At 35.8% G+C, this 22708-nt stretch overlaps 1 protein-coding gene across 1 annotated transcript; it reads left to right on the forward strand.

Annotated features, from left to right (window-relative positions):
- Window positions 1-1288: 1288 nt before the first annotated feature.
- LOC121315956 (E3 ubiquitin-protein ligase Praja-2-like) lies at window positions 1289-18295 on the forward strand. Its single transcript, XM_041250593.1, has 9 exons — window positions 1289-1364; window positions 3966-4166; window positions 4684-5752; window positions 7006-7188; window positions 7884-8069; window positions 13132-13243; window positions 13709-13823; window positions 16586-16701; window positions 18146-18295. The coding sequence occupies exons 2-9, from the start codon at window positions 3968-3970 to the stop codon at window positions 18269-18271; spliced, it is 2106 nt and encodes a 701-aa protein (XP_041106527.1). The 5' UTR covers window positions 1289-1364; window positions 3966-3967; the 3' UTR covers window positions 18272-18295.
- Window positions 18296-22708: the final 4413 nt, after the last annotated feature.

Here is a 22708-nt window from a genome sequence, read left to right on the forward strand (position 1 = left end):
AAACCCTGCTCTTTGTAGGGCTTGATGGATTAAATAATGTTTGATATTCAATGTAAAAAAAAAAAATGTAAAAACAAACAAACAAAAAAAAACAACAATTGCTAAATAAGCAATGCGGCAGCATGGTACAGTTAAGGTGACAACTGCCTTGAACTAGTGTGTGTGTGTGTGTGTGTGTGTGTGTGTGTGTGTGTGTGTGTGTGTGTGTGTGTGTGTATGTTGGGGTGGGGGTAGAGGAAATTGTTTGGTTTCACCCCTATTAGCAGCGTGGTGTAGCAGTAATTGACAATGATGATGACAGCTATGGTCACAGGTAATTTAACTCTTTCTCCTTTTTACTTGCACCGTTTCACAAACCACGCCTCTGTTAACTCAACAAATTATTCTCATCTCTGATACATAAACATGATCCCTGGAGCAAACCATTTTGCAGTGTTAAATTCTGCAGCTGGGCACAACAGTTGCATCCTATGCCTATAAAGAAAAGTTACAATTGCATTTTTTTTTTTTTTTAATAAAACGGCACCTGTTCTAGTTAAATAGTTAAAGCATATGTGGTGGAAAGCCGTTACAAGCACCTCCATTCACAAAGCTCTACGGCTTTTTTATTGTGTTAATAAGATGTGAGGTTTTAACTGGGGGTTATAACTGTTTTTTTTGTTGTTGTTTTTTTTAAACATCTATGGTAATCAATTTCTTGGATTGTGGTGACCCATATGACGCACAAAAGCCTATTTTCGATTCATGATTTTCTTTTATGACGGTTAGGCATTTCTTCTCGACTATAGCTAACCTGTCTGGTCTTCCGCGCAAAGCAGCCAGCTATGTACTATAATCATCAAAGTCCATAGTCATGCAAAAAGTTATTCCATCTGCTCTGAAACTGTGACTTAACTTCCGTGACCTGTAAGAGAATAGTGAATTCGATTAGTGCATACCAATATATATATATATATATATATATATATATATATATATATATATATATATATATATATATATATATATATATATAATTACACAAAAACGACGCATTATATTGGATATAAATGCTGTTTTGTTAACTATGGATGGAGACAAATAACAAAGATGCAGAAAAAAAAAACACCTTTTGAGTGATCAGTTTGTTTTACACACATGATATACTGCGCATCACAACATCAAATGAAATAAAACACCCCAAGACCAACCCCTTTTCATCCCGATTACAGACACGATTCTTATCTTGGCGTGATTGGTTAAACCTGTATCTGCTCCTCCTTCCAGCTGGCGCTGATTGGACAATGGCTGCCAGGTGACTCAAAGATGTCTATGACATTTCCTCTCCTGCTTGAGTTTGTGTTTGATATTGAGCTGGAAAGCAGGTAAGATTTGTTTTACACGGTTTAAAGGTGAATAACGTGTAAATGTACACTTCAAGCGGCTTATGACAAATCAGTAAGTTAGGACTGTGATTTTAAATCCGTGTTGTATTTGCCATAAATAAAGGTACCGGTAATTCTGTGTTAGTGCTTGAGGTAATCCGGCCTAATGTTTACTGTAGGTTTTTATGCCAAAACTAAGGGTAATAATGTATTCCTGAACAACAGTAATTTTCAGCAAGGCGTCCCGAGATCGTCATTTTTATTTTATCTCCCTAATTATTTTAGTCTGTAAAATATTTAGTTTAAAATATCATTTCACACTTGCCCGGCTGAGTACTGTCAATGCACAATGGATTTTTGTGATGTGAATTGTAAAAAAAAAAAAAAAAAAAAAAAGAGCAGTAAAGTAGGCATTAATTACACGTGCTTGTAGATCCTAAAACTTAATGGTGGATGTCATCAATACATAATAAGATGTGTGACAGGATGAGCAGGCGGACAACAGCGTGTGTGCGCCTGTGCCTGTGTGAATACACACACACAAACAAACACACACATCTCACAGGTATCCAACCGAATGTTATTTTTAATGAATTGCACAGTGTTTCTCGGTTATTTGATTAGGTGCAAGATAAGTTACGTATTTCTTATATTGTTTCATACCGAAGTGTGTTTAAACCAGTTTTAATTAAAAAAAAAAAAAAAAAAAAAAAAAAGTAACGTGTACAAAAACAATCCCAGTTTAGCAATGCAGTTCAATATTATTATTATTGCCACAGTTGTAACGTGTACAAAAACAGCCTATCTGTAGCAAATAGAATCAATATGAAGAATTAAAGATCAAAAAGGACACTTTTCCCAGTTTAGCAATGCAGTTCAATATTATTATTATTGCCAGACTTCCAGTACAGTAAACAAAATGCATCTCATTTTCAGTTTCTGGAGAATAAAAGCTAAATAATGTAGGCTGACCATATAAGGTCATGTGACTTTCTTTTTAGGTTTCTACTGTATAGAGGAAGAACATTTTTCCTGTCATATTTGATACACATCTGCATTCTATGATAAACCCAACCACTCAGAATTACTTTTGTAACTATGGCATTTAAGAGTGGAGTCTACCATGTATAAGTCTGAGGCTTCTGGTAGGAGTACATTCCTGCTATTGTGCTTTTACCCACTTTTACCCGCTCCAGATGTAAAAATGAAACCCCTTCCCAGGTACCAGATTTTGAAAATAATAATGTTTTCAAACCTGTAATTGCTATAAAATGTTAACATATAATGAATAAAACACAAATGACCTTCAACCTTTTATGCCTCTGTGTACTACATACCCATGTTAAATATAGAGATAAAAAACACTATTTTATTTGTTTGAACAATGAAAATAAAAAAATACTGCTAATACAACAATAATCAGTAAACAGTAATTATCAAATAAATATCAAAACGTGTGCTATTCCTTTGTGTTGGAGGGATAGTCTCAAATACGTGTACAGGGCTACTTTGTGCAGAAATTGTGATGGATCTGGCTGCTGCAGATGCCTGCTTCATTGCATTGTACCCAATACTGTGTTTTGATAGTATTTTGTCACAGCACTGCTATTTCAACCCAAACACCTTCCTGTTTGCAGCTGGCTTACTTGTAAAGTAGCTGCATGCCCTTTTGTTTGTACAATCACAAAGGTAAGTGATTAGCTTTTCGGGAACAAAAGCCAAAAAACACTCCAATGGAGAACGCAAACTGTTAATTTCCACGGCGGGGTGCCCATCTGTGTAAACAGGTGCAAAAACAAATGATGGAGGACTGGCATCATGGTAGGGATCAATAATAAACACCCAGTCCCCTGCTGTTCTTGGCTCTACATGCTCTTCATCATCATCGCTGAGTGATAAGTCAGCATCACTGTCGCGGGTATCGAAGTCCTCTGCACCAACTTCGAAACCAAGTTCAACCGCAATCGTGTAGCCGACCTGCATGACACCGGGTTGCAACCCGTGTAGAGCATGCCAGTGATAAAGGGGCTATGATTTATTGCTTCATTATAATTTATACATTATATTATCTTTAACTGCTGTTTGGAAATTATGCTTAAGTTGGTCTTTATGCATACTGTATTTATATTATACGTCCTGTTAATAAAAAGAGCTACTTATTGAAGTATTGTCAGAGTACCTCAATTGTTGTTTTCTTGCTTATTACTCCAATTTTGATATTATATAAGTATAATTTTAGCTAGTGGCACATTGCTGTAGAAGTATAATGGCGTAATCATTTTGTAAATTGTATGTATTTGATTATTAAAATATATGGAAATGCCCATCCCAAGTTCAAATTGTACACCTCTGTTCTTTAATTTACCTTCTTAAAATCTGAAAATGCCCTTGGAACTGCAATGTTTATTTCACTGGGTTTCCCTGGTAAAATATTTTAATAAAAAATAAATAAAAGTGCCTGTTGGGCTGTAAAAATAGAATAGAACAATATCACATACATAATATAATAAGTAAACAAAGAAATATGAAGGGTTTTAAAATGATAGGATCTGTATCTGTTGGTACTATTTTTCATTTGTTTTTCTGAATTTTGTCTTATAGAAATGGGTCAGGAAGCAGGCAAGCCAGCCTGGCCCAAACCAGCAGGAGGCTATCAGACAATCACAGGAAAGAGATACGGAAGAAGACATGCTTACATCAGTTTTCGTCCAACCTTGGCCAAAGAAGAAAATGCATCCAAAGAGAACAGCGTGGAGTGTGGAGGAATGGAGATGAACAGTGTGCACAAGGAGAATGCTTTATGTGTGTCCCATATATCTGTAATGTATATATCATGTATATGGTCAGTTTTATGGTCATCTACTGCTGACATGTTATTCAGACCAGCATTGTGCGTTCTTTAACAAATGACTGGTATAAACTGTAGGAATTTATTAGATTTGAAAACATTAAAAAATATTTGTGTACAAGTAAAGAAAATGTTTGCTTACAAGTACAGAAATCTATCTACCCCACAGCAGCTTGTGTTTGAACAGTTTAATCAAGTTGTATTGTTGGTAAAACGAAATGGTGTGTTCAGTCTCTTTTCACTTCAGACTGTGCTTCAAACTCTTACTGGTATAACAATTTAATTGGAAACATTTCTCAGTAGAAAAGGGTGTCTGAGGTTTTGTACCACTTCCAATTTGAAATGGGATACCTACAGTAATAGTGCCAAGCTACTGAAATCTCTCTTTCTGAAGATTTATTGTATAATTGAGAAAAGTTCTGTCTTTATAATCTGTAGTTTTAATATATATATATATATTTGTTGTTTTAGCATCAACTGAGGCCATCAGCTCAACATTACACACTATATTCCCTGCAGCAAATAATTCAGTTGTGCCAGAAATTAACAGAACAACAATATTCAAGGAAGGTTCTGGCAGGAAAAATGCAGTGTCAAAGAAAGCTGCTGACGCTGCTGGTTGCTCGTCTCAAGTGTTGGAGGATGAGCAAACTGGGTCCAATAATGCTGAGAATGGTTCCAAACCAAAGAAAAATTCAGAGGCCTGTGCTTTGCCAACCCTGGAAGATAATGAAACATGTCCTAGAAGACCAGGTGGACTGGGTTTTGTAAATATTGACTCTTATGAGCCAGATAGCAATGGTGGGAAGGAAGATGACCTATCTGTGGACTCATCAATAGGAATGCGTCCTGGACTTCAGAAGCAATTAGACAACATGATTTGTGAGTTAGAGAAGGAATTTGACTATCTCAGTGGTCTACACTCCTACTTGTACACAAAGTCATGTGAGGAAGTTGAACTGGTGCCCAAAAATGGGTGCTGTGGGACAGACCTTGAAGAATCCAATGAAAGCAATAGAATGTTTAAGGGGAGATTGTGTAGGCTAACTGAGGACAGTTTGGATAAATGTAGCCTATGTGATGCGAAGCGAAATGAGTTAGATGGTGCTGAGGCAGCCATCATCCCAGTGAGTGATCACAGCATTCAGATCTTTGATGGGAACAGTGACCATGGGTCATTCTCTTCAGAGATGGTGGTGAGACCAAAAGTAAGGAAGCAAAATAGTGAAGGCAACCTAGAGCGAAGAAAGCGCTCTCAGTCAGATGACTCAAAACATGGGACCAGCAGACAAAAGAAACTTTCGGATGGCCAATGGAGTGTGAATAGCCCCTTCTTAATGACTCGCACAGAAAAACTGAGCAAGGAATCCCGATGTAAAGCTGCACATACTGCATCTGCCAGTAAAGGAGCAAAGCAAGCTGAAGGAAAAAAGAAAGCAACAGAGTTGCTAAGTTGTAATCTTGACGAAGAGGATGACCTCTGGGAAGATTTTGAAGAACTCAAAAAGAGTTGTGCATCCTTAGGCAAGGATGATGATAGGTATGTTGATCCTATATATATATATATATATATATATATATATAATATATATATATATATATATTTATATATATATATATATATAAAATATTTAATATTTTTGCACACGTTTACGTTGTCAAAGTATTTATATGTCTGTAACAGACAGTTAAGACCCTCTAAAAGTCTACATATATCTAGAGAACCTCATGCCGAATTGTGATGAAACTTGTTGTATGAGTCCGTGGGTATATGGCGGCTATCTGCCTGTCTTGAATAAATGACCAAATATAATAAAGTACTACTGTATAAATGATAAAAATATATACTGCAATAAACATAGCTAAATAGTTAGCAGTACCTATTACTATAGTCTCCTAAGAAGCAGATCCTCAATCATCCCTGTATTGTATTTCATTAGAAATGTTTATTTTCTTTGACTTGAATAAACAGAGGCATACATTCTCGGTAATTCAAAAAGGAATAGACTTTTTAAATAACTTGAGCCAAAATTCACTTGACATGCAGAAAAAATGTACTCTAGTTTCTGCAACAGTATTAAATATTTGTATTTATAACCTTTTTGGAGTTTGTTCTCCCTAGTATTACTAAGTGCAGACATTTGTTAAGCACTGTTACTACTGTAGTTTCTGTGTTATACAAACCTAGTAGTAAAGGAAATTTCAGTTTCTCGTATTGAAAGCATTGCTCCTGAAAATTAAATTAATCCATTTGGATATTCATAATGTACAAATGTGCATAGATATATTCAAGACAATACATCAAATTAAAGTTGCAATAACTTGAGACATCATCTACATGTTGTCTTCCAAATTATTCAACCAAACCGTAACAATTTTGGTATTTTGAATTTTTTGGCGTTCCAATTTTAACCATTTTTTAAAAGTGAAAACTAATTTTGACATTTTTAACTGGCTAGCAAATAAATACTTTATGAGCCAATCGCTTGGCTGTATGTAAAGATCATTGAACACTGCATTTATCTGATTTGCTTAACACTGGCTTTCCATGCTTAGTATTATTAGACATGGCAGACCTGAAATATATACTTTTAAATGTGTTAGGAAGAGTTTATATTGAATTTACAATGACATTTATTTTGTGTAATTAAGAAATTGTAAAATTGTGTTTTTTGCTGGTCAGTGTATAAATGATTTAAATTAAAGCGTGAAAGCAAGTTAATAGACCCCTGCAGTTAATGCAAGTCATCATGCGCTACTGTAACACCTCTTAAGATTGTGTTGTTTTTAAAGTTCTGAATGCAGTGAAGGAGAATGGTCTCCTACCTGGACCTCTGATTCTGCTGTGGACAAGGAGCAGTCCTCCAATGATGAAAGCTGGGAGACACTGCCTGGATTGGATGAACCAGAACATGAGATTCGGAGCAGCAGCAGTAGCAGCTTGGATGATGTTCCAGAGCTCAACTTTCATTCTGAGTAAGTATCCCTGACCTTTAAATGTCTGAATGTAATTGTTATGCTTTCTGTCTATGCAAACTGAATTGATACCCAGAGTAATGTGTACTTCCCTTCAATTTTGCTATGTGGTTGAAGCAAACCCTGTGGAAGGCACAACACAGGTCTGGAGAACTGAAGCTTCAGTGGGCATCCTCTGGTCTCACGACCAAGCCAGTTTCCTCTTTTACAGCCCTAACGGTTTTGCCGCCCTAACCTGTCGGAACACTGGAGCATATGCAACATACCTGGTGGAATCCGCATCGAAGACCAGCAGCTTCACACAGCCAGGACGCGAACCTGTGCTCCCCTAACTGAATGACTCGTCTGGCACACCACGTGGCATTGCTTTTATCAGATGAGCCCCACAAGTTTAATGTTTCTGAACCTAAATACATATATTGATTTCAATATATTTAAAATGGTCAAGCATACAGTAAATGTCTTTGTCAAGTTAGCATTGTTAAAAAAAAAAAAAAAAAAAAAAAAACTACAGTACCAAGAATGAACAGAAAATAACTTGTTTAAACCATCTTTGATTACTGACAGCTCTGGGTATTTCTAAACATTTTTCCCCACTGTCGTGGTGTAATCCAAATTAAGACATGCTATTATTCCATGTATGTGTTTTAATGCAAATTTTTAACATGTTGCTATTTCTGCTGTGATATTTTTAGAGAGCAAGCATCCTTAGAAGAGGGAGAAATCCCTTGGCTTCCCTACCAAGAGGAAATGGATAGCAGCAGTGATGACGATACAGACGGAATGAGTCAGTTTCTTCACCCGGGTCTTTTTATGTTAGATGGGAACAACAACTTTGAAGATGATTCAAGTATGAGCGAAGATTTTGATGCTGAGTGGAGGTATGTTCACATTTAAAAGGTTCATAATTTCTGGGGCTTTCCCTGGAGCTCTGGAGAGAATTGTAAATTGATCTATTCTAATCTATTGTTGCGTAATCTTTTTGCAAAAATAGTTCAGCAGATTTGTGTATATTGAATCCTGTTTTTACAATGAAAGGTAATAGCTTGTGGTCAGGCAAATGCAAATATAAAAGGATACAAAACAGTATTTTGAAATTATTATTATTATTGTTGTGAAAGCTGACATAGCTATAAAAATCTGAAATTTGGCTATTTAGCTGTTTTTAATATGAGTATTTGGTGTTGATATACCTAGTGCAATTTGTTTACAAGCTATTAACCAGATGGGCTTTATAACACAGTGTGCGCTAACATGAAATCTATACTGTTTGATTTGAATAGATATTTTCCCCTAAAGGAATATGCATGTTGGGAAGCACATGGTTTGAAGATAAATATAGTCCTGGTATATGTCAGGAACTCGCCATTAGGTTGCATACAGTACATGTTCACAACAAATATATGGATATGTCTAACAAATAAGTAGGTTATTTACCTGCTCTCTCTCTCTCTCTCTCTCTCTCTCTCTCTCTCTCTCTCTCTCTCTCTCATATATAGATAGAGAGATATATATATATCTATATATATATATCTATATAATATATATATATAAAAAAAAAATATAATTAAATAACTAGAACTGAAGGTCTTGGTGAGTGTGTGGTTTAAATAAAATATGAACTAAAATGTTTATAACCCTGATGACTCGGTAATAAAAATAGAAAAACTGGTAATTTCTACAGTGTGATGTAATACTGGTTTACACATTTAAAAAGGAATGCTTTGAAAGGGTAAGATGTAGGAAAGAGTAGGAATGCTTTGAAAGAGTAAGATTTCTTAATATAAGATGTCACATATACAGTACATAGATTCATAACACAGTACATGTAAGGGATTGGTGGAGGGTCCCTTGCAGTTTGTTGCCTACATAAATGACCTACATGAGGATAATTAGCAAGCTTGTAGAATTTGCAGATATCAGAGCTGGAGGGAGTGGCCAACGTGTATGTAGCAGTTCATGAAAACCAAAGGGGATTTATCGTAGTCCTTCAAATTTAAGACCTTCAATTTGAGGAAAAAAATAAAACATCAAATAAATATGCATTTACGAAGCTAGAACCTCAATTACGCTGTTCTATTGTACAAAGCTGACACGAAAGTGTTGTAGATTAACCACAGAGTTTGTTTATTGTGCTACATACAGTAGTACTTAAGATGGCATCTCTGTCGTACATACACCACTCACTTACTTACGGCATCACGCATCCCGACAACAGCAAGCACGACACATCAGGCAACATGTAACCCAGCAACCAGAACAGCATTGATCACATTGCAAACACAAGTCAGAATGAACATACAACAGAACATAACCTATGCATATGGAGACTACTTGCACCTACTCTCCCAATTTGGGAACTGTGGTATTGCTTGGCATGTCGAAAAATGAGGGTCTAATCAGCATTTCTGAACTGTCCAAGTTGATACTATTTGTTAGAAATGCAGAAATTGCTGAAGCTTATCTTTTGAGTTCCTCAGGAAGCTGAAGACGCTTATTTGAAAATAGCTGCTTGTATGTCATGGATGATTTGAGATCAGGCAGCAACATTTTTAATCTTTTCTCAGCACTAAGTCATGTTGCTGCTTGTGTATTCGGGCAGGTGTCTTTGTTAGTCTTTTCTCAGCAGTCAGTAACATTGCTGTTTGTGTACTTGGGTAGTCACGTCTTTTGTTACCGATTGTAAATACATGCTTCACTATACTGTACTCGAATTCAAGATGCAGACTTTTTTTTGAAAAGCAAAAAGTGCATCTTAAATCTTTTGTCAAAAGTATAGAGTACAAATCTGGGGAGGTTATGATGAGGTTGTATAATGCACTGGTGAGACCACAATCGGAATACTGCGTTCAATTTTGGACCCTACATTCCAAAACAGACACTGTGGCTTTGGAGAGAGTACAGCGAAGAGCTGCTAGACTAATCCCAGGGCTAAAAGGTATGCGTTGTCAAGGTTGGTTGTGAACTGAATATATGTGGCCTAGAACACAAAGAATGGTTAGGGGAGACTTGGTAGAAGTTTTAAAATTCCTAAAAGGTGTTGATATGTGAAGTGCCGCACATAGGCTATTGGGTAGAGACAGATGTAGAGCCGAGGGTAGGAACCATGTTTTTATACAAAGTGGTGTCTGTATGGAATGGGTTACCAAGCCACTTTTATTGTTGCTGTGTCATTGGGATCAAAGTTCTGGGATCAATTGGCTACTTGAAGCTGTATCAGTTCATAACTTATTGCATTAGACAGATTCAAATAAGTTGCTCTTTTAAAGGGAGTGTCAAGATTCTAAAGTCCTGTTGACTTCAGAGGCATCTTGGCCTACCTGTGGGATAATGACCCCAACTCGAAACGTGAATGGCATGTTTTAAATAGTTTACAGAGTTAGAAACTAACAGTATTGTGCTACTAGTCCTAAGGACTAGTACCTTTTGAAACAACAGTTAGGGTCCCAAAAAATCAGCTTGGATTTTATTTTGCTAAAAAATAAACACTTATAAATTTAGATTTACATTTTTTTTTTTTTTTTTTTTTAAACAAAGCACCTCCGTAAAGGCTCATACAGATCGATCAATCACCTATTTGGACATCATTACTGAGCAAATAACTTGTACTGTGTGCTGAGAAACTGACACTGACAGCACCAGACAGGATGACAGAAGAAAATTCTCTCAGCTGTGTTACCTTGTCGACCATGAAGTTCCCTCTGCCTGAAATTGGCACTGACATAAGCAAAATGTTTATTTTATTGTACATTACATGTGTTGCTATTTACAAAAATTCTGTCTGGCTATGAATTACTAGCAGCAATAATGAATGTACTCGCGCACACATGCAGTCTTCACTAAAGTCCCAATTTAAAGACGGTACGTTTCACTGTAGCCCTCGGGATGAAATTGTTAGGTGAATATTTCATTATTTTTGCTTTAATTAGCAGTGGGAGAAAATCACTTCAGCAAATACAGTAGAATCTGCCAGAACTGACGGACACTGAATCTACTATAGATACTGAAGAGAGCAAAACAAATACAAAAGAAAAACAAGGGAAACAGATCATTTCAAGAAAGCTTGGAGACTTTGTATAAATGAATTTTATATTTTTAAAAGCTGCAATAACAGTTCTGCTTCTGAAGCATCCACACTATATTGACAGAATAGGTGATTTATTTGCAATGTGCGGGGCCTTATTTTCCCCCACTGGTGCTTGAGCTTAAAGCCTGGTTTTCAAACGAACTGATTATAGCTCACCAGTACTATGTTGGTATAAGAAAAGTATGTTTTTAAAGTCATTTCAGCTTCCATTCACTTAAGTTATGCAGAGGATAATGTAAACAACACCAAGCTACAGACAGTGAGTCCAAAGCTTTAAACGTGTTATTGTTTATCGACAAGAACTCAACTTTATTATGAATATATTGTGTTATGTTTTAAGCAACATACTACGATAATGTTCACTATGGTAATTGTTTGTTTATTAAATTGTGGCCTATTGTTTGACCTCGTTAGTACAACCGGCCCTGTTTGCTAATGACATCTTCAGTCACAGTTTTTAACCCAGTATAAATCTCCACATTTTTGTAATATAATTTTACACTTACTTCAAAAGGTGCAACGTGAAAAGGTTCAGTAAATTCAAACGATAAGCTTTGCATCCTGCACAGAGGGAGAACGTAAAATGTCATTAAGTGGGGTTGGCATTACAGGGGAGATGAAGGTTTCAGTTCCGAGTGACTCTTTTCTAAGCATTACTTGTGAATGCTTATTCACCACTGCTACACCCCATTAGAAAATGGACTTTCGTGCATTTTTTAACACAAGACTGAATGACGTGAAAGTATATGTGTACACTTGTGTTAAGTACTCGCCCAGAGGACTACTGAGACACAGACATCGACTAGTCCTCATCAGATTTAATTCACCTTGGGCGAGTTTCTAATCCTGGTTTACATTCTGCAGTTTACTGATTTTAAAAAAAAGAAAACATTGCCTGGTGACTTTATATAGCAAAATCATACTAATATCTGGTATTTTGTAAGAAAACCTTCTGATGAGTTACAATTGGGCATAAAAATGCAGCATATTGTGAAATCTACAGCAAGATGTTTGCAAAGCTGCACTGTAATTTTAATTTCTGCCATGACATACAAATCAGTGTTTCATTAATCTTCTGTAATTACAGAATTAATCCCATTCTGTCCAGAAATACTAAATCCAATGCTACAGTACAAGGCAGCCCTTTTAGTTTTAATAAAGAATCAGAAGTTGTCATGAATATTTAAAAGTGCTCACTTGTCGGGCTTCAAGGGGTTTTTTTGTTTTTTTTTAATTACATTTTAGATGACTGGGGATATGAATTTGAATAACAAGCTAAGCTCCCATCCTTACTGCAGAAAAAGCATTTTTGCTGAAAGTATCACATTCATTTGGCCTATTTTGTCTAATGTTTCAAACTGGAACAATTGAAAAGCAGTCTTGACAAACCTTCGGTCTGTCTTTCTTGGAAAGTTTCCATTGCTTAATTTTAAAAACAGTGAAAATATGTACTCCCATTTTGCTACATGTACTGTATGTTTTCTGTAATAAACAGATCTCTGCATACATTAAAATTGTCACAAATTGAGTCTTCTGCTTCCATAAACATTGTACAATTTCCCATAAATGTATGAATGAGGAAACCACCAACATAGTGTACAACGACCTTTGTTGTGTATTTATATTACATGATTGGAGAAAATAATAATTACTGAGTTTGAGTGTTTTGAGTTGACGAGTAAGTATTATGAAAACTAATGACCAGTAATATACAGCTTGCCAGCTTCTTTTTTGTCAGGCCATAGGAATTGAAGATATGTATTATGGTTTCATCTTTGGCTTGTTAGACTGTTTGTTGAACAGAGAGTAAAGAATATGTAGCATATGATTAAATATATTGAATGTCTTGATTACAGATTACTAGATGAATTTGGTGAAGGTTTTGGAGTGGCTCAAGCTTTTTCCTATGTGGACCCACAGATGCTTACTTATATGGCTCTTGAAGAGCGGTTAGCTCAGGCTATGGAGGTAGGCAATGTCATTTTTACAAGTGATATTACTGTTATCATACACAAGCATGATCTTTCACTTGTATCCACTGTTTGAAAGAATCCCACATTTACTGTATAGTGGCCTACTCTTGCTGCAAAACTAAACTATTTCAAAATAAATAAATGTGTCTCTGGCTTTTGCTTATTCTAGTTGGGTATAGTTTTTTTTTTTTCTTCAGAAGTTATGATGATAAATGTGTTTTAAAACAATGCAAGATTCTCTCCTTAATCAACATTGATTGTCAATAAATATGTACAAAGGCTTTCACTAACAAAACAGTACAATGCAAAACTACATCTGTTTTGTAAATATTTTTTTGCACACTGGTGGGTTTGACATTGTAAGAATCTATACTTGTGTACTATGTATATTAACTACAAACATGTGGCACTGTTTAGTGGACTAAAAACACTAAGAAAATGATTTATCTTCCAACAAAAGGCTGCCCTGGCTCATCTTGAGTCTTTGGCTATTGATGTTGAACAAGCTCACCCCCCAGCCACTGAAGAAGTCATTGATTGTCTGCCACAGATTACAGTCCTGGAAGATCACCACGGTGAGATGGGAAAACACACTGTAAACATCAAAAACATTCAGTAATAAATTCAAAGGTTAAACTTTTAAAGAAACTACGTCAAGTAGACAACCATATCGGTTAGTTTCTTTATAGTTTTACCTGAGATGTGGAAATATTTGTATGAAGATGGGCTAAACAAAATGGAAGATTTTTTTTTTTTTTAGTGGTATAGGCTGGGTCAAAAGTCACATGACATTGGCTATGTTTACAACGGCTGTTGGCAATGTTGACATTTAATTGTTTTTTTAAAACTTATTTTTGTATTAATAGACCAGGCTTTTATTAGCATATAGTTGTTTGTGCACTGCGCCAATTGCTTTGTAACTTCCCCTGGTAACAGAGGGGCTTGCAGGAAAAAAAAAAAAAAAAAAAACCCTGATTTGGAATAAGTGTCTCTTTCTGTCACAGCTGATGTGTTACAGTGTACAGAAGAATCATACCAAACATAGCACCGCCTGTTGTATACACAATATTCTTCTCTAGTGAAATTTAACCTATTGCAGGTATTTTTTTTTAAATACATACCTATATATTTACATATCGGTGAACAAAAACATTTTTGTAAATTAATGGTGACAGTCAATACATTACCAGGTATCAATTCATCTCAACCTGACAAATACAATGTTGCCAAAATAAATAATATAGTCCTGTATAGTAATGTAAATGCATGTGTGTGTTTTTTATATACAGTTTAAAAAGCGGTTTGAATTTAATTTTAAACACTGAATGCTCATTCCTACAAAACATTTATGGATTTGTCAAAGTGTACTATAATGTGCCAGCAAGCCAGCAAGCCAGCACAACAAAAGGAAACTGAGAACAATGCCTATGATCTGGCTACTATATATATATATTTTTTTAAAGTAATTATTATAAACGAGAGAGACTGATAAGAAAATATGCATTAAGGTGAATAATAAACTGACTCCATTGTGATTTAGCAGTTGGTTAACAGCAAATGTTGGATTTTTTCTGTAAATCTGTGTAAATAAATTTAAAACTAAAGACAGGGAAACAATATTAATCTAATAGGACAACAAGTTTTTTTATGCTGGGTAGTTTTTTGAATAATAATAATAATAATAATAATACAACAACAATAATACAATACAAATTTCATTTGTACAGCACTCTTCATGCAGGCATTTCAGGGTGATTGTGATGAGTCAAAGGGGTTTCGGTCTGTGATTCAGCCTCCCGACAGTAGATGGCATCAAACCAACTCGGGACTTCCCTTACCAAGATCTCGTGACCATGGCAAAAGTCATCTTTTGAGGGGCGGCACCTTGGTGAGGGGCGGAAGTACGAGTATGTAACTTCCAGCCACTGGAGTCAAGTGAAGGAGAAGGACACGTGTCGGTTGGGGATTGGTGTTCCACTGACTACAGAGGCGGGACATTACATACTAAAGGGAACGTACTACTGTGTTCGGGGTTGGTCCGAAAGTAAAGTAGGAGGAGTAACGGGTGAAGGGAGAGACTGGTTTTGTGCAGCGGGATTTTTTGAAATACTAACATTTCTTTTGTCTTTTTTTTTGTTTATGGTCACCACGAAGACAAATTAAAGACGAGTCATCAGTTTGTTTTGGATTTCACCCCTGCACTCCTTCCCTCACACCCTTTTGTTTTTCGTTTGTTATTTAATCCTTTTGTTGTGTATAGAAAATAAAAATAAATTATTTTATTTCTGTACACATAAATTACTGTCTGGACATTCCATTTAATACACTCTCGCCTCACAGTGATTTACAAAAGAAATATAAAAAAGCATGTGTCTGTTATATAATCCAGCTACAAATAAACAGACCCAAACAAATATGTTTTCAAACAGGATTTAAAAGATTCAATTGTGCTAGCATTCCTGATTTATGAATCTGGAGCAAGTGCCAAAGAACAGGGGCATTATAAATAAATGCCTAGGCTCTGACAGAGTTCAAACAAGTTTTAGGGACTGTCAGAAGATTAGCATTTTCTAATCTTGGGGAATGACCAGGGGCATATGGGGTCAGCACATCTTGAAGAAAAGAAGGTGCAAGACCATGTAAGGCCATATAGGTTATAAGACTAACTAAAATAAAAATAATAATGTCAGCATCAGTAATAAAACAACGGCATGAGCTGGATGCAGTAATTGTATCAATTAAATATGCGATTTAAAACCAAGATTAAAAAATGTAATCATGAGATTAATCACAATTCATTTTTTTAATCACTTGACAGCCCTAGTTGATAAACACACACCTCCAAACTGTTGCTAGTGAACTGCTGAAGTCCCAGCAGCAAGCTGAACACTCCATGTAGCTCCGTCAGTAAAGCCTTATCTTACAGTCCTTAAGATAATAGCATCAAAAGTATTATAATAAAAAGTTGCTTATTATAATTTATATTAGTTGTAACCACTGTTTGACAGTTGAATTGATTTGATGTTAAGAATCCAGACAAATTAATTATTGTAAACTGGCCAGAGACTTCTGGCATTTTCTGTAATTGTAAGCGCTGAAAGATGGAGCGGGTAAATCTTATCATTGGCTTCATATTGTATTAAATTGTGAAATTGTAAAGAGTCGTTGTTTTCTTTTTTTAAAGTTTTGGACAAAAAGCTGTTTCTCTAACTGTGATAAATATGTAACTGTGGGAGATGCATGCAGAATGTGTTTTAAATATAAATGAGATCATTTAAAATGACTTACCAGCATGTTTTATACTTGATTCAACTGTTAGTCTGTTTGCATTTTTCAGGCCAGGAACAGTGTTGCGCCATCTGCTGCTGTGAATATATGAAAGATGAAATAGCAACAGAACTTCCCTGTCGTCATGTATTTCATAAATCCTGTGTGACCCGATGGTTACAAAAGGTACAGTATTTTGAAAAGTAATGTTCTTTTGAAAAATATCTTTTGCTAGCTGCAGCAAAAATTATTAACTGTAAACATCTTAAGACAATCCAGTATTTCACCAAATTGTGCATGTAAATGCAAAACACTTCTGGTAGAATATCATCTTAATTGTAGTACCCCCACAACAGACCTTTTAAAGACTGCATTATTTTTGAAGTACAGTATAGTTCAAAGGAAGCTTTACTATGAGTATTTTAAAATCTGTCGGTGGTCCGACTTTTTGTCATTAATATGACAAACATTACAAGACTATTTAGATACTAACTAGTACAGTGTTCACAGTGGGGAGCCATAGTTACAAGACCGTGCTGTTTGTATTCCACCTTAACAAGTATAATAGGGCTACTGTAATGGCATTATGGAGCCAATGGGAGCCACAACCCTATCGTGTTATAACCGATTCCGCACTATAATGAGGCGTGTTATAACGGGTGAGCACTGTATAGTAAATTTGTTAGAAAAAATTATCATGATTTTATTATTTATTATTTTTGAATATAACTTAGTTTGTGGTTGTTGAATAAATGTTTTTTGGTTGCAAAGAACAGAAAAAGTAGGTAATAAAAAACTATTAATTTGATTGAAATGTCAAAAGTACCTCTAATCTATGTAGAATGTCCAATCAAAGGACTGTCTTAAAGTGGTCATTTTAACATCTGTCAACAAGGGATTCTTCTGTGAGCCAACTAGATAGGTCGTTCTTGATTTAGCTGCTAATCTTCACTCCAAGGGAAGTAGCTGGTTTGTCATCACAAAATACTTGCAGAGTTTACAAATCGATCATAATCAGGTGCATTGTTTTTTTTATTTATTTTTTCATATTATTTATGTCCAATGCTAACATCTCTCTAAAGATAGCTTTCCTTGCTGCAAGGTGGAATGGTATTGCTGATTTTGTATTATTTTTAACCTAGTCAAAATGTGGTCATTCTGCAGCAAACAAAGTAATGTTTATGTGAAAAAATGATGTCAGCTTTGATTTTTTTTTCTTTTTCTCATTTGTGTTGAAGCAGTAAAAGAATATTTATTTAACAGATGAGGATGTTTTTTTCCATCTGAGTCTGTGGTTGCCTTAAACAATTATCAACTACGTCCTTGGTGAAGCTTTTTATAACACAACCTAACATTTTTTAAATGTTGGCCACTGTTGGGACAAAATTAAACAAAGAAGCTTGCATACAATGTTCATACACAATAAAAATACATTGTCTGCTTTTATGTAAACTACTTTAACAACAGATAAATAGTTGTTTGGTATCTTCCATATATTAAGCTTTAAAGAATGGCTTTGAATAATATAGTTAGTAGATGTTGGCCCATGATGGACCCATAATTCTGACTTCTGAAGGTGTGAACCGGTATGTAATGCAATAACTTTATCAGATGTTTTCTGTTTCTTCAGGCAGGAACATGTCCGGTGTGCCGCCATGTCCTGTCCCCTGCTCTCCCTGACTCCGCTGTGGCTACAACCTTTGTGTTGGATCACGACACTCCTCCATCCACCCACAGCGCGGCAGGAACACGGTGAAGAACAAAAAACAAAGTTAGATTTCAATAAAAAAGACTTTTTTTTTTTTTTTTTTTTTTTAGCTATTATTATTTCAAAGCAATACTTTTTGGAGATCTTCTATTTACTGTCTGATTCTAAGGAGATATTATAACATGTACAAATTAGTGACTAAATCAAATTGTTTCATAGTTTATAAAAGTTGAAATATTTAAAATTATGAATTCTCGGTGACAGACTGCACCTCTTTTCTGAGAAAATATTGTCATACTGTTGACATAATTGTTTAATATAATAAGACAAAAACATTTAAAATATATATATATATATATATATATATATAAATTATAATATATATATAACCCGTAATTGGGCATAATCTGATGCTTCTGTTGCTTTTCTTGCATTAAAATGTCAAAATAAGTTTAGTGCAATAAAGATCGTATTACATTTGCTTTTACTAATAAATAAATTCACAGCTCAACACCCGAACAACTGTATGGTTATAAGTTATTCACATATGAACCACTGAACTTAGTAATTTGAAAAAGAAGCTGACTCAAACCAAGTAGAGATCTGCTTTCTGTTTTTCAGCTGCTGAACTGATCTGTTTAAGTAAGTGCTTTGCTTATTGTGTACCTTACCAGTATACTGGTTTGCTAAATGCTGGGTGTTACGGCCCCAATGTTCAATAAAGGCTGTAACTTTGTTTCTGCAAGTATGTTGTTGTGGATGTTGACATATGTAGTGACATTGTTTAGTTTTTTTAAGGATATGAAAAGGATAATAAAATGAGACCTGAGATCTGATTGAGAAATAGCAATGAACTATATGGGTTCCATATATTAGTAGAGATAATAGTATCATTGGGAATTATGTTGTAGAGGGCTACCTACAAGGTCACATTTTTGTATATATTTAAACGTTATATGGCTTTTCTCCACCCTCTCCACTTGGACAGCTGCGTTAAGGGTGAAAGTCTTCATCAACAGGCTTAAAAAGTAATATATAGATATATAGTATCAGACAAATATATTGGCACTATACCCTTAATATATTTCAAGAAAACATGTTAAATACAAGCATTTAGTGAACATTAACCACCAGTTAGTATGACTAAGCAAAATACAATTTCTGGTAGTTTAACAAATCTATAACAATTTCAAATATTTGTTCGTGACAAATCAATCAATTTTTATTTTATAGTGGACCACCATCACAAAGTGCTTTACAAGCTGCAGTAACAACAAGAAAATCCATAGTACTTTAAATACAGAAAAATGGGTAATACAGGATACAGTAAAAAAAAAAAAAAAAGCATAGTACATTAAATACAGTGGAAAGTGCATAATACATGATAGTAGCATAATACGTGAAATAGTAATAGCAGCTAATAGCAGATATCAGACTTAGAGCATGGAAAGCAAGAGAGAACAGGTGGGTCTTGAGAGTTGATTTAAAGTGAGCGACAGTGGGAGCATCACTCACCAAAGCTGGGAGAGAGTTCCAAAAAGTCGGAGCTATGAAGCTAAACAAGCATTATCCAAGTGTGGTGCACTTTTGCTTGGGGATAACAAGCAGTCCAGAGTGGGAGGACCACAGCTTGCAGGCAGAGACATGGAAGGTCAGCAGGTTGAGGCGGTACTCGGGACCTGTGTGATAAAGAGCATTGTAGGTGAGCAGGAGAGTTTTGAAAATAATCCTGAACTAGTCAATGCAGCTGGGCAACACTGGGTGATGTGATCACATTTTTTACATCTGGTAAGGATCTTGACAGTGACATTCTGAACTAGCTGCATTCGGTTTATGGTGCATGCTTGGAGACCACCATATAAAGAGTCGCAGTAGTGGAGTTGAGAGATGAGCATGACAAAGTATCTCCGCATCTAGGAGGGAAAGGTAGGGATGGACTTTAGAGATGTTTTGAAGATGGTAGAAAGAAGATTTGACAGCGGAGGAGGAGGTAGGGGAAGGCAGCAGCCGATAGTTTCCAAGGTTCAGGGCAGCTATATTTAGATTCAAGTTGAGTTTTAGATCCTACTAAAAGGAGTTCAGATTTACTAGTGTTTAGCTGAAGAAAATTTCGGACATCCAAGCCCCTCTGTCTTAAATACACACCGAGAGCTGTACCATGGCAGAGGGGCTACCAGGGTCGGGTTTTAAGTAGAACTGGGTGTCATCAGCATAGGAGTGAAACATGAGGCTGCTGGAGGATGAACTGACCCAAGGGAACCATGTAGATATTGAAGAGAAGGGGTCCAAGAACAGATCCTTGGAGGACACCACAAGTGACTGGGTTTGCAACACCACTGCGTCCAGACTGCATGCGTCGGGATAGGTAAGAGGACATCCAGGAGAGACAGGTTCCAGAAATTCCAGCATACTTCTGAAAGCGGGCAAGAAGAATGCCATGACCTATGGTGTCAAAAGCGGCTATTAGATCAAGAAGCAAAAAGAACAGAGAGAGCACCAGCATTAGCATTGAGCAGGAGATCATTCACAATCTGGAGCAGAGCAGTTTCAGTACTATGATGCAGCTGGAAACCAGACTAGAGATTCAAGCAGATTGTTGTCTGTAAGATGTTTCATCAGCTGAAACCCTTTCGAGAGTTTTGGAGACAAAAGGGAGATTGGAGATGGGACGGAAATTAGGTAAGTCAACCAGAGTAGGGGACAGGTTGAGAGTGTGCATAATGGGGGGAGCAAGATCAGAAGCACAGTTATACAGAGTTATAGAGAAAAAAATGACACCAAAGTTTGGTGCTTCTTTCATTTATTTGGTGTACAAGGTAATCAAACATGCACTCTTCATGTGTACCCCCTTAGTTAACTCAACCCAATTAAAGGGATAATTCGGGTCAGCTGTTTGAATACTTTGGTTAACAATCAGGCCTGATTTGGGTCAGCCCTGCCCAATATAAATCTGACTAACTTTGGCCCTTACCATCAGAGTGAAGTTGTCAGCACACAGGTTCTAGAGGCACGTCATGCCACGATCAAAAGAAATTCCTGAAGATGGATGGAAAGGGTTACAGAGCCATTTCTAAGGCTCTGGGGCTCCACCAAACTGCAGTCAGAGTTATATTGTCCAAATGGAGGAAGTTTGGGACAGCAACATACTGACACATTTGTTTGTTTCCCCCATTATTAAAAGGCAATTATAACGTAATTGTCCGCAATGTACCAATTGCCATCTGTAATACTATACTATATTAAATTAAACATAATAAAAGAAAGAATCTTTAGTAGTCTTCTTGGCTTTCTACTTCATGTTGGTCCACACCTGTTAAAAAGCTATTTTAATGTATATGATCCATATTTTATTAATATTTCTAGTCTGACCTGTTCAATATTATGTGAGTTCTGTATAACACTTTGTTTTTGCCAATTTAGACAATTACACTATGTAACACAATTTTTGTTCCTGGGTAGTAAGTGTTATTTCTAATCTCCTAATTTACAATTATACTGTAAATACAGTATAATTGTAAATCTCGAAAAACTACTCACTTCTAAATCTTTTGTAGTCATCTTTGTATTACTTTAGTATAAATACATGTTAATTTGGATTCATATGTTGTTTTTTTCTGACTTTATGTGAACGAAAAGACACACATTTGCCCATTTTCCCATTGGAAATAGTGATATTTTGAAATATCACTGTCCTGGTCACAAAAGCAAAGTTTGTGGGGAATAATAACCATGTTCTATACTTTTGAGGCATAAGCAATTAGGAAATAACACTTACTACCCAGGAACAAAAAAAAAAAAAAAGTTTTTTGTTACAGTGTTATTTCCTATGCTTACTAACTACTTGAAAAAAAAAATGCTCTTAAACAGACTCCACAAAGCTGATATAGCAGTTCAGTGTTGCACAGGCTTCAGAACTATATTTTTTTTCTGGTAAATAAGCATAGGAAATAATTATAAATAGGTTTAGTCAGAGTGAAAGTGTACTGAAAACTAAACGGGAAAAAAAATAACTTTTGTTTTGCATTGATAATGAATCATTTAACATTAAGCGCTGGTATCTAAGATCCTCATCAACTAAAGGATCATTCAGTATAACAAATTAAAGGCTTGCTGCTATTGTAAAAATAACAACCCTTCCTCTTCCCTCATTGGTTTACCCCAGTTGTTTAAAAGCTGGTACCTCCTGCCATCCTTCTATCGTGATGTTTCTTTCCTCTTTCTCCTCCCCTCCACTTCCTTTTAAAGGATTGGTTGCTTCCCAACACCTGGATCTGGTCATCTTGTGGGAGGAAGGTTCCTTTTAGTCCAAAAGGCAAGATCCTGGGCCACACTGCTTAAGTGTTAGAATATGTATTCCCTTAACTAAATATTCTAACACTTAACCGTGCTGTCTCCTCAGTTGGATGGTAACAACAGCTCGAGGAATCTACAGTATACACAATGTGCTCTATTTGCAGAGGAGCTACTTGTCTGCAAGTTGGCCGT

This window comes from Polyodon spathula, chromosome 1 (assembly GCF_017654505.1).
Source record: "Polyodon spathula isolate WHYD16114869_AA chromosome 1, ASM1765450v1, whole genome shotgun sequence".
In the NCBI taxonomy this organism is placed as follows: Eukaryota; Metazoa; Chordata; class Actinopteri; order Acipenseriformes; family Polyodontidae; genus Polyodon; species Polyodon spathula.